Source organism: Anolis sagrei, chromosome 1, assembly GCF_037176765.1.
Source record: "Anolis sagrei isolate rAnoSag1 chromosome 1, rAnoSag1.mat, whole genome shotgun sequence".
Classification (NCBI taxonomy): Eukaryota; Metazoa; Chordata; class Lepidosauria; order Squamata; family Dactyloidae; genus Anolis; species Anolis sagrei.
In genome coordinates, this window is record NC_090021.1 from 235,441,049 (window position 1) to 235,454,964 (window position 13,916).

The 13,916-nt window shown below is 40.8% G+C and overlaps 1 protein-coding gene across 1 annotated transcript in view; it reads left to right on the plus strand.

Moving 5' to 3' along the window:
• Positions 1 to 13,916, plus strand: part of LOC132772429 (membrane-spanning 4-domains subfamily A member 12-like) — a 31,012-nt gene that overhangs the window by 14,443 nt on the left and 2,653 nt on the right. The window contains exons 3-5 of the mRNA XM_060771401.2: positions 6,258 to 6,314; positions 10,453 to 10,584; positions 13,316 to 13,426. Of these exons, the coding sequence (XP_060627384.1) occupies positions 6,258 to 6,314; positions 10,453 to 10,584; positions 13,316 to 13,426 (300 nt within the window). The remainder of the gene's footprint in view (positions 1 to 6,257; positions 6,315 to 10,452; positions 10,585 to 13,315; positions 13,427 to 13,916) is intronic.

The window sequence follows — 13,916 nt, forward strand, 5'->3', positions numbered from 1 at the left end:
TTTATGAAATGTGAAGAGGGGAAAAGGAATAACCAGTGAAAATGGGAAAAATTGTTTTTCTCCTTCAATTCCCCCCCCCCCCCATAAAAATGGACAATCCTTGTCTCTCTAGGGCCCCCTTTTAGCCTCCACCTAGATAATGGAACAGTACCAAATTCCCTCTCAATGTCTCCCTCTTCCCCACATCCTTAACTACAATGCACATTAAAAAATTAAAACCTATTAAAAGAGAAAACATCCTATTTTCTCTTTCAAAATCATATTAAATGCAAAGTTATAGAACGTTCCAATGTTAATCCTCAAGTATCGTTTCTTTCTTTTTGATATAAGGCATAAAAGGTCCCAATCAGTTAAAAAGTGTGCATTAAAAGTGTTCTCTTTTTATCAAAAAAGATAGCTTACCCATTTCTACTATTAGCTTAGCACTTTTATAGCATCTAGTGTATCGTATCACCTCATCACACTGGCAAAATTGCCTGTTCTATGACAATTTCACCTTGGTTCAGGGACGGAAATCACCACATCCCATCAGACAATGTAGGTCTACTTCTGACAGTGCTCTGTCCCTGAACTGAGGTGAAACTGTCATAAGCAGAAGCAGGGAGAATATGGGAGGCTTGAGAAGCACAGAAGGAAGCCAGGTGGCAATACTTCCCTTCATGGGAAAGGTAAGGGGCGATGAAGGTGATGCGGGGCAACAGGTTCCCCATGCACCACTCCAGATTCGCCATGATTTATGGCAAATCCCCCCCACTTTCATTCACAATTTTGACCTCAATGTGATGAGGTCCTTAGTTTGTCCCTCATCCCTTTCCTGAATTTAAAAAAGGTTACTTTTGGGACCACAACTCTCAGAAGCCCTGGGATTCTGGGAGTTCTAGTTTTCAAAAAGTAATGATATCAATTTCATGTTCTGTTCCATAGAAAACAAATGTTTCCAAAGAAGGGAACCTTTGCTTCTTATCCTAAGAAGTAATTGTTCACTGGGATTTGTGGACACCTTTTCTGAGATGCTAGTTGCCACATCAATAATTCATGATGAAGGGAAGTGTAAACATGGGATTAGCCAATGGTAGCATTTACCTGCATCACACACAGTGTGAGCAGAATCCATGCTGTGTTACCATCTGGTCTGGCCACTGCAGGACTGACTTCATGATGGTTTATGCCATATGTCCTCTCAGCGGCACATGTGATGGCCATGCCAACATATCACCACCACATGGCTCTGCCTTAGTTTTACCTATTAATATTAATAATAATAACAGTAACACTTTGTATATATCCCGCCCCCTGTCCCCAAGGGGACTTGGGGCACCTTACCTATTAGCTTGCTACTTTTAATGTAAATCCAACAATTGCAATTCTTTATTATGAGTTGAGAGCACTTTGTGCTGCAGCCTCAGTACTGCTCTAGTGAATCAAATTCTTGGTGTATATACAACCAAATGCAATTTGTTGTCTGAAATGATATTTGATTCCTGGTGAAATCAGTGATTTGAATACTGGTAACCAAAAACTGAAGATGACAAATGGTGGACTTAGCAAAAAATAATAATAAACATAAAGCAAACAAAATTTAATCTGTGCTCAAAAGTGAACACACAATAATTGTATGTTCTCTTCAGATTCCATTGAGTAGATTTTATTTTACAAAATGTGGGTTATTATCGCAAGATCCCCAGTGTTATAAAGTTACCAGAGCTATTGATCTTTGAGAATAACAGGATGGAAAAATAGGAATCCAGCAACACATTCCCATGCTAAGGCCAGTGATAACCCTTCTCAGCACACATCACTTTTCTTCTGAGAGCATCCCAGAAACTATGCAGACTTTCTTTTGAACTTTAAAACAAAAATTCTCATCAAGTTGTATTTTTCCCCTCAGATTCCATAGTAAATATTTTAGGAAAAGCATAGGAAGATTGGAGACTTCATACTTTTTGCCTACGCTTTCAGCTCTAGTGTGATACCGCAAGTCCTTTGCATATATTTATCACAAATAGGTCATTTTTTGATAGATGTCAACAGGATGCATGGTTACTGCCAGCTACATGGCTCTCTTCTCCTGTTCCAGCCTCAGTTCAAATCATGTCAAAGCTAGAAACACATGAAGTCATGTCATGTTACCCATTTTTCCATTTCTTGCAGATAACAGTTAACAGAAGGTCTGGTAGGAGAGTACTGAGTGAAGTAACACTGATTGTGGGGAGATGCAGGTTAAACCCATCAACATACTTGTCGCTTATTCTAGTTTGGCAGAGACAATCCCAAGTAATCTTCCATTCCACATTTCAGCAGTTTTTAAAATATCCCAATTCCTTTCTCTTCCTCCCACTTCTCCTTCTACATCAGATCACTTCAGTTGTTGCAAACTGAGCTCCAAGTGCAAACTGCTGCAGCCTCTCCCAGTTTGTGTGTCCTTCCTTATTAATAATGTTTGCTTACTTGACCACATTGTGATGTTGTTTTGTTATGTTCCAGTTTGTCAATGGTTATGTCAATTCATTTCCCGTAACCTCTGGTTGATCTTCTACCATTTTTAAAAGGCAATTGTTCATACCAGTCCTTGGTATGTTTCACTTTTGTTTCATTGCACATGTTTACCTGCCCCTCCTAGACTTGTGGGGCTCAGGATTTTCTTCCTTATTAACTCTTGATTAAGAAGACTGTAGTCTATTACACCTTAATAAATTGGAGGCAGGTGGAAGGGGTGACATTTAGAGAAGGATTGTAAAACAGTGCATTTTGCCAAGCAGATGGGCGAGCTTCTAATAAAAACAATAATTAGCTTAAGAATGATTAAAGCATCTCTGCAGAGGCTACCTAGATGCATAGGCTCAAACTTAGCAACTGAAATGAAGGAAACTGAGCCAACAATTGCGATGAAAAGTGTTGCATGGGGGTTAGAAAGCCATGGAAAGGAGAAAAAAAAACAGCATAAGAGTGGATAGCCTATTTGTAGAGAAAGTCTTTAATGTTGTTATGCAGTGTTTCTCAACTTGGGAGTCAGGACCCCTGGGGGGTTTGCAAGGGGGTGTCAGAGGGGTCGCCAAAGAACATCAGAAAACGCAATATTTTCCGTTGCTCATGAGGGTTCTGTGTGGGAAGTTTGGCTCAATTCTCTTGTTGGCAAGGTTCAGAATGCGCTTTGATTGTAGGTGAACTATAAATCCCAGCAACTACAACCCCCAAACGTCAAGGTCTATTTTCCCCAAACTCTACAAGTGTTCACATTTGGGCATTTTGAGTATTTGTGCCAAGTTTGGTCCAGATCTATCATTCAGTTTCAGTCCACAGTGGTCTCTGGATGTAGGTAAACTACATACAACTCCCAAACTGAAGGCCAATACCCACCAAACCCTTTCCAGTATTTTCTGTTGGTCATGGGAGTTCTGTGTGCCAAGGTTAGTTCAATTTCATTGTTAGTGGAGTTCAGAATGTTCTTTGATTGCAGGTTAACTATAAATCCCAGTAACTACAACTCCCAAATGACAACATCAATCCCCCTCCAACCCCACCAGTTTTCAAATTTGGGTGTATCAGGTATTTGTGCCAACTTTCATCTAGTGAATGAAAATACATCCTGCTTATCAGATATTTACATTACAATTCCTAACAGTAGCAAAATACAGTTATGAAGTAGCAACGAAAATAATATTATGGTTGGGGTCACCACAACATGAGGAACTGTATTAAGCAGTCACGGAATTAGGAAGATGGAGAACCACTGTTGTAATTAATACTCTGTATTCACAGCATTAAAAACAAACAAGCATGGAAGAGAACACTAAGTTGATAAAGGGCCCATCTACACTAATCATTTAATGCAGTTTCAAAACAGTATGGAAGAAAGTGTGCAGATGATTACATAGGAAATCCTGGAATCAATTTAAGGTCTAGATGGGGATTACAGAGCCCTGATACACATTAAGGATGTTCTTTTGCATGCTTTGGGCATGCATTTGTTGTTTGGCTGCCATAGTTTGAAGCTAGGTTCAAATAGCATTAAATGGCCAGTGTAGATGGGGCCATATATTACAGAATGTGGTCTAAGAAGTGTAATTTTTTTCTCATAACTTCCTGGGAAAATCATGCAAAAACCCTGGATGTGTCCTTATCTCACCGCATTCAGCAAATGCCCTTTGGGGATATATGGGCGAAGGTGATATTGTGCACTATCTGTGCTCATTCTTCTTACTGTCAAACTGTGGTCGTCTTTTCAGAGCAGCCATTTCTTCCTCTCCTGTATATGACTTCCTTTCTGCATCTGTGAAATACCACTTCTTGATCACTGATCACTAAATCCATGCTTTAATATGATTTTCATTAGTTTCCTACTGACATTCCCCTGTGTTGTCTCGCATTTTCATTAGTGAAGATCAAAGTGTTCTTGGTAAAACTGGCATGAATGCATGAATATAAAACCTCATCTGAGCAGAATAGAAGTCATGTTATAAAGGCCTTTCTTTTGCTTTCCCACAGTTAACCACAAGGTCAACTTGAACCCTTACACACTAGTCCGACACCTCTTATCCACAGACTCAATACCTACACTTTCCCTTACCTGCGCTGCAAAAATCATTTGTCCCCAGAAGTGCTCGTAAGCCTTTCTAGGTCCTCCAGTGCAGTTCTATAGTATGATTCTGGTCCAAAATATAGGGTTTTGCTCTGATCAATAGGGTCAGAAATCTGTGCACACATTGGAACATATCTTCCATGGATATACAATTTTAGCAATATTTTCCACTTAAAGTAATAACATCTAATGAAGTCCCGGGATTTGCCGTAAAAAAAAGGAACTCTTTGAATTCTCCGCCAGAGAGCTCTTCTGGTGCCTCTGACAAAAATGCAAACACTGGGAATCCACAAGATGGAACCATAATAGTCAAAGTGGAACCATAGTGCTGTAATTATGTAGTGTGAACAGCATTTAGATCTTCTGCAGGTGTCTTCCAATATATGTCACAGCCACTTTTAGACTTCCTTGACCTTTTACCTCATAGTCCATCCTAGAATTCCTGATGGCTCCAACCAAAGCTGAACATGTCCTTACATTTCCAGTCAATTGACTACATTGTTGTTTTTTGGTGGAACTGTACTCCGGATTTAAATTGAATATAGTACTCACAAGCTATCTAATTGTAAATGGGCTTCTTTGCACATCACTCCTTCATGAAAAAGTAAAAACTTTGTTTGACAGAGTCAGCATCTTGGTAATAAGCAACAATTTAAAGACTTGGTAGACTGTCAGCCAACAAGGTTCAAGAATTATTTAAGCCTCACAAGGGAAAGCTTCTTTAACTGATATCTGCAAAACAACTCTCTTAAGCTTCATTGGTTTCCTGATTATGGATGTGACAAGTGTTTCCCTTGAAACAATCACCATCAAATTACTGTTCAAAATACTCACCTCACTGAATCATTACAATGTTTCAATACCTTTGTGCTTTCTATCTTCAGACTCATTTGTCGTATTATCATTTCATCTGATTTGTTCCTGCTTGCAAGCTCATCTTCACATTAGATCTTTGCTTCATGACACCATTTATGAATAACTTGGATGGCACCCATAGCTATTTCTAGTCTGGGTAAATAAGAACTAGGAGTGGAAAACCACAAAAAGCAAGGATAATGACACAAGGCATTGAAAGATATGTGAACCTGTTCACCACAGAAATGGAAGGCTTGGGGGTAGGACTGGACCTTACAAAACCGAATACGGTACAAGGCAGGATGTTTGTCTCAGCCTTGCAAACCATCCAGATCAAGCATACTGAACACCCTGGAAGAAAATGCATTGTATAGCTGAGACCAGTTCCTTTTTGTGGTAGATCAACATAGTTTCAGAGCAAGGCAAAGGTTTCACTCATTCTACGCTTCCGTTTCCTTTTGCTGCCTCATAACTATTTCCTTCAAAGAGAAAGTATAGAAGCAGTCTTAGATCTGAGGCCCAGAATAGAAATCTGAAATAGAAGATTGAGGTGTTAATAAGTGAGATCTGAGAAAAAGAACTGTGCCAATGAGTAAAAGGTGTCTTATGTGCAGAAGTCTGACATCTTAGCTAGCTACTGAGGCACCTTGCTGAAAGGGGCAAAACACATCATTTTTTTAAAAAAAGCACCACCCGGGTTGTTCTAATCTCTATCTTCATTTTTGTCATAGATTTTTAAGGTGGGTCCAGTGATGGTGGAAAGGGAGAAATTATCTATAATATGATTTATCAATTGCATCTGTGTTTCCTTCCTTCTGAATAGTTCATTGTTTCGGGATGCCTCTCCATTGGTGCTGAGAAGAGCCCGACAGAGTGTGCCGTGAGTCAGCCTGATGTTGTTTTCTCTTCTAATTGCACTTTTAACTTGAATTACAGGAAACCTAAAATGTGCAGCAAAGATTTTACATGTATGGGATGACATATTTAGGAGGGACAGTTCTGATTAATCCCCGTTGTCCCACTTTTCAGGTTGCTTCTAAATGTCCTAGTTCCTCTCTCCTACTCCCACTTCCCCCATTTGCCCTTGGTTACTCCAACGGATGCAAACTGAGGTTGTGTTTATATGGGCCAAATAACATGAACTCTTGGGTGGCAGCCTACACATCACAGAGCTGGAGTCACAGCAGAGGTGCTGCGTCCAGCCATTAATCTGGTTTAAGGGGAAGTGGAGTTTATTCTGGACCTTTCAGGAAACTCAAGCATTTTGAAGGTGTGGACACCTGGATTGGGCTGCATTTGGCCTGATCCAGTGGCTACATGCCCAACAGACCCATCACTGCATTACAGATCATAGGCATTTCCCTTGGAGAGGCTTGCTGGTGATGTCGCTTCTGGTGAGGTCACAACTGTACCCAGACATGTAACCAGGGCGTTGCCAGCAAGCCTCATGTCAACTCCATGAGATTGGTTATAGCAGGCCTCTGAGCATTCCCAGATTTATTCCAGCATCCAGACAGCTGGCCAAACCAGACATATGAATCAGCCCATGTTTACACTTACCCAATTAACATAGGGAAAACTGCTCTAGGGCTTCCCCCATGCTGCCCAAGAATTTCCTGAGAACCTCTTTGGAGGCCAGATGGGTTCAGGGTGCTTTGAAGACCCTACTACTGCTGCTGTGTTGCTGGCTACAAGCAGCTCCCTTGCCGAGACTTGCTGTTGACTTCATTTCTGATGATATCACAACAGGGCACCCAGCCATTTGATCAGAACAACCAGCAAGACTCTGTGAGGGAGGTGCTTGTGGCTGATATGATAGCCATGTATAAATATGTGAGAGGAAGCCACAGGGAGGAGGGAGCAAGCTTGTTTTCTGCTTCCTTGGAGACTAGGACACGGAACAATGGCTTCAAACTACAAGAGAGGAGATTCCATCTGAACATGAGGAAGAACTTCCTGACTGTGAGAGCCGTTCAGCAGTGGAACTCTCTGCCCCGGAGTGTGGTGGAGGCTCCTTCTTTGGAAGCTTTTAAGCAGAGGCTGGATGGCCATTTGTCAGGGGTGATTTGAATGCAATATTCCTGCTTCTTGGCAGGGGGTTGGACTGGATGGCCCATGAGGTCTCTTCCAACTCTTTGATTCTATGATTCTATGATGATACAGCAGCAGTGGCATCAGCCCCTGCTGCCCTCAACCCATCTGGACTCCAAAAGGGCTCTGGGGATATTTATTTATTACTTATTTACTGTATTTCTATACTGCTCTCTCTCTCACCCTGGGGGGGGGGATTTAGAGTGATGTACAACATGACAAAATTCAATGCCACCAATATACATGTATACTGTAAGCAATATATAACATTAATTAAAATCAATAACATATAAATATGAATTAAGCCATTAAAACACTATACATAAAACATCATAAGATAAAACACAAAGTATATTACTATTGCACCAGTTCCACAATAATCATTTAGTTATCGTGATAGGTATTATACTGCAATACTCCTGGGCAGCATGGGGGAAGCTGCAGAGCAGTTTCCCCCAGGTTAGTTGGAAACATGGCCTGATTCAGAAATGCAAAAGCAGTTTGAGCTCATAGCAGAGAGAACAGGATGTGGTGGGTCTTTCCCTGTATGTGTAGGAAAAAAGCAGATTGATGAAGCCTTTCCTAATTTGTTTCTTTCTCATTAATAACATTTGCCTTCTTGACGACACTGTGGTGTTGCTTGGCTGCATTGTTATTGTTTCACCTGTAAAATGTTAGAACGTATGGACTAGCACACTTGAGCATTTATCCACTTTAATCCACTTAATAATAATGATATTATAATAACTTTATTTTTATACCAGACTTCCATCTCACAGAAGGGACTTGGGGTGGCTTACATGGGGACGAGCCTGGACAAACATAGATTAAAACACGATGCAATAAAATAAGATAAAATAAACCCAATTTTCCTAGTTCCAACAGACCTCATAACCTCTGAGGATGCTTGCCATAGATGCAGGAGAGAATGCCTCTAGAACATAGCCATATAGCCTGAAAAAAACCCCTAAAAACCCATAAAATAAACACATAATAATAACATAACACAACATCATAAAGCAATCAATAGCCTGAATAGTAATAAATACTGAATTCGGAGGGCTATGAGTTTGTGAAATAGTTTCAGGATAGGGGCTGGTGGAAAAGTGCAAAAGCTGATAATAGATAGGGCTGGAGGGTAATGCTGTGACTGCCTTCTGCAGAATTCTGGGGTTTGTAGTTTAGGGAGGCCCAGGACTTATCTTGATGAGCAGTTTAAAGGATCCTCCCTAAACTGCAAATCCCAGAATTCTGCAGGAGGTAGTCACAGCATTTAAAGTGAATTACAGTGGATAAATGCTCGAGTGTGATGAGGCATGCCACTTTGACTTAGCTGATAGTATGGCAGATATGGCTTAGGACTGTGAGACCCAAGTTCAACAACATTCACCTACAAAATTCATTCGGTAACGTTGGGTTAGTCACTATTTTCTCAGTATAACTTACCTCACAGAATAAATTGGGGGCAGAAGGTGATCTGTGTATGTCTCCTTGGAAGAAATATATGATGAAAATATATTGAATCGATAGTGGGGTGATTGTTTTAAACACTCTTCCTTAGAACCACCCCATATATAGCCTGGTGCAGATATGATAAATGTGGCTCCTGTTTGTCATCCAGTAAGCCAATGGCATCCCAGTCTGCCCTGTGAATTATTGTAAGTGTCAAGCGGTTGGTCTGCTAGATTAACGTAGAAGTTCTATCCCTCCTCCATAAGACTCACTCATTTGGAATCCATCAAGGTGGGGATGCAAGCTTTAGTTCATCTAATGTCTGAGCTTTTGCGAGGTCTCCTCTCTTATGCGCCTTGGTATCTCTGGGATCACAGCTAATTCTGCAATAAGGTGGGTATGGTTTTGAACCTGAGGAACATTGTTAGTTTATTGATAGAGTTTGAAAAAGTCAAATTTTGAAACTACAGTTCCAGAGTCCTCCAGTCAGTATGGTCAATGGATAAGAGAATTCCAAGAATTGCAGTCCAGTTCTTTTCCTGGATTATCAAAGGCAGGAGACAGATAATTGGGAGGTTTTTTTTTTTCAGAGAAAAGAAGGTTGTGAAACACTAATGTTTTGCTTGTTGCTGACATGTTCACATCACTGTTGTTTCTGTTTATAGAATTTGCAGCTATGAAGGCAGTTTCAACAGATACCTGTTTTAGCTATCTAGGTAGAGATACTAGTGAAAAATAGAAAGGAAAGTGTATACTACATACAATGATTTCTCTACAGTACTATTGTCAGTTCTCTCAAAAGGTGTCATCTGTCTTCTTCCTAACCAGCTTCTGTGGCTGACAGTATCAGTCTGAGTGCTTCACAAGAAAGCATTCTCACTTGACATTTGAACTGAAGCACAGAGAGACAGCATCCTCCGAAACCACAGAAATAGAATGAAGCATTATGCAGACCCTCATTCACTAGCACTGAAGCAAGGCAGCTCTTTTCACCTCTAGCATTCCCAAGTATCCTTTATTATAAGGGATGTCCCTTATCTGAAGACCAGAAAGCTTGTTCCTTACAGGGCTGACAAGGATCCCATATTATAAGGGATGCCCCTTTTCTGAGGGTTGGATATATATATATATATATATATATATATATATATATATATATATATAGTGGAAGACTGAGTGCAATCCCTTCTCCCTTAGATTTGGAGTGTGGGTCCTTCATAAAGACAGAAATTCGTGCATCAGGTAATTTACGGATGCAGGTGATATGTTGATTTTACAGAGAACCACATGGCAACGCTACCTGAAATAAAAACCCTCATTGGTTATCTAAGAACACAAACTTGTTGATATTTGCTTCCTGACTGTCGACTCTATATGTCATAACTTTTGATGGCTCCTTATTGTTATTTTAAAAACTTGACAAGATTTCCTCCTCCTCTCAGCAATTACCTGCATGCTGTTCCTGTGTTTTTCAGGTGAAGGGCTCTCAAGCCATGAACATTATCAGTGCCATATTTGCATTACTTGGAATACTGGCTTTTATAGTAGATCTGAGCATAAATGGGCCATTTCATTCTGATGACAGTCATCAGTATTCCCTAGTGATGGTAAGTAATTATGCCTTAACAACATCATAAGTCTTGTGACCTCATCACATGGGCGGACACTTTCACCTCACTTCAGGACGGAGCCCACCAGATCCCATCATACGACGTACATCTACTTCTGGGGGGCTCCATTCCTGAACTGAGATAAAAATATTGTAAGAGGGAGCAAAGGGAACATGGGAGGCTTCCTGTGTTCCCATTGAGAAGAACAGGGAGAAGCTGGGTGGCGACACTTCACCTTGTGGGACAGATAAGGGTTAGTGTGGAGTGCAGGGCAATGGGTTCCCCATGCTGCCCACAGGATTCATCATGAGGCATGTTGAATCCTCCCACTATTTCCTTTCATGTGGACCTCAATGTGATGAGGTCCTTGGTTGTATTGTCCTCAGAGGAATTGGAAGAGAAAATGCACTTTCATGGAGTTTGCAAGATGCTTACAATAGTGGAGTGAAGTGTGGGGGAATTGTCAACTGTATGTATTCAGTATACATAACAAAGCTATTTGCTGGCTAATGCATGGATCCTAGTTGATAGTCCACATCCCAGCTGTGGGCACTTTCAGACAGCACCAAAACATGGGATTAATAGACGGGATAAACAGACCCGAGACCTCAAAGCAGGTCCCCACAAAGACCTGCTGGTCCTGGGCTTCCTTCCCCCTTCATCCTCACAGCCCTTCTGTGCCTCGGGATACAATGTAGGGCAGACAGGTGACATCCACTGGAAGTTTTTTTTTTAAATCACTCAATTATGATCTGATGCTTATATGCACACATGTAAATATTCTAATACAAATATAGCAATATTCCTATGAGCACATATACACATCAGCGCATAACGGCAGAATTTTTTTAAAAATGTCTCTGGATTTCCCTTTCCCCAATTGCTTATTTAATATTATAAAGTCTAAAATAAACACTTTCAGAGATCTCTAATAGTTCTCTGCTTCTCATCTCTTGAAACCAGTTGGAAATCAGCTGTGTCTCTGTGGGAGCCTGAACAGCTGATCAGTTGTTTTGGGCTTTCAAAAACTGGCACGGGTGGGAAGCAGTCTCCACTGTGGGTAAAGAGGGTAATCCCAAACTTTACATGACCGCAAGGCCACATGGTCATGGGAAAACCCACTTTTTTGCCCAGAACTGGGATAAAGGAGGACTTTTTGCATCAGGTTTTCACTCTGTTGCTGCAATTGAGTGCGTATTTAAAACAAACGTCATTTGGCCACCCCCTTTTTTAACCTGTTCTTTCCTGAATTATAGGCAGGCCCGTAGCGAAGGTTAGGAGTTCAACCCCCCCCCCCCGAAATGTTTCAGATTTTTTTAAAAACCTGGTTTACTCATGAATTTTAACTGGTTAACCAAATCCCCCTGCTAAGTCTATGAGATGCAAAAAATTAAGAGTCCCTCCAGAACTGCAAGCACTATCTCAGGCAAATATTGACAATTTCTTCACACTGTCATTACTTGCAAAAATAGCTGATGTAGTGAAGCAACCAAGTTGGGGGTGTGTGTGTTGAATGTTCTCATTAAGGAGGCCAGACTTGGTGGAGGTGGTTGACAGGGGCGGAGCTGCAGGCTATGGAAGGCTGCTCTGCCCTCTGCTGTGCTCTTTGCTTCAGCGTGAGCTAGGAGGCAGGTTTCAACCCCCCCCCGGCCAAAAATTTCAACCCCCCCCCCCCCGAAAATTTCAACCCCTCCCGAAATTTTTTTCTGGCTATGGCCTTGATTATAGGTACTGTGTGGAAATATCCTGTGATAGTTCAGACCCAAAGAACTGCTGCTGTGCAACTGTACTTTCAACATCTCTAGGCTATCAAACATTGTTTTCATAGTTTGACACTTGCCATATTCTTGGGTTGGTGCTCCAGTGTAAAATCTGTTAAGACCAAACTGCCTGGAGGGCTAATATTTATGTTTCCAGTATCTTTGTTGTGTCAAAGATGACGGAGGGAGAGTAAATCACAGACGTAGACACCTCCCTTCTTCCAATATCCAGCAGAAATTCCTGTTGATTTTTCCTTTGTCTTCCTTAGCAATATTTAGGTGTTATTTCAACACTATGAGCCACAGTGAAGACTAGTAGCCATGTTTCCCTTTTCATTCGAGGTTGCTAATTTGCTTCACATGCTGATTTCAAATCCTAGTTAAAAGGGAACCTAAGATAACTGATGTGACACTGCTTATTAATTATGTATCTTAACAAGTTCCAGCTGATAGGAACCAATATGTCTCTGTTTGAGATATTTTCATCATTCTTATTCTCTCCCATCTCTTTCTTACATGCACAAAAATACATCTCTTCAAGGACCTTGCAGAATAATACAAAGAAGGGTGTTTTGTCATGATAGTTTAAGGGACTAGCCAACTTTCTGTGTATTGGGAAGTGAAACTCACAGTGCTCAGTGTATCCTACTAAGTACCTCACATAGGATAACAATCTTACATCCAGAAGATTATTTCCTATTAGTAGCTGGATACCAAAACTATATTTGAATTAAAACATATTTACACCAGATTTAAAACATATTTACACCAGATCCCTAGAGCTGCACCTTTTTCAATTATACTGCCTGTGATTGCAAGAACAAAGCTTTATGGCTTCAAATGTGTTCTTTGTAATGTGCACACCCAAAACAGGCTAAAATGTAATGATTGTATGGATATGGAAGATAAAGCAATAGATTTTAATTTGGTCAGCTTGTAATATTGTATTTGTTTTCTTTGGGGAGAAGACTGGCAACAGAATCGCCATAGTATTGTTGACATTCACCGTGGTGGAATTTTGCATCGCATCTGCCACTGCCTATTTTTGGTGCCGGGCGACCCGCTCTGACTCCAATGAGGTGACTGCATAATTCTTATCAGGGTTGTAATTGCATCTGTGTCTGGGAAATAGAGTGCAGTGTGGTTGCTTTTGATGTAACTCATCAGGTTGATTGAAGCGCATAGATAAGTGGATATGCAAGAAACAATAGTAAAGAAGATGGCCAGGATCAGGTGGGAAGATAATTAGAGAGAAGGATATTTCTGTGGACAGGAAAAGGCTTTGTTTGGATAGTGATGACGAAGGGATGTAACAATAATGGGGTCAAGACCTGATCTATCCAATCATGTTATGACATCAAATGGGAAATGAATCTGTATATCCGAGTACACAGCCTCATGCATTTCTGTAGGTCCCTCAAGACCCCTGTGGACCATCTGCAGATGTCCTAAAAGAAGCACCATTTACTTTTAAGAGCCAAATTTTAACCTTTAATTCTGGGATATTTCTGTGGACAGGAAAGGGAAAATGGGAAATGAATCTGTATATCCATGTACGCAGCCCTTGGG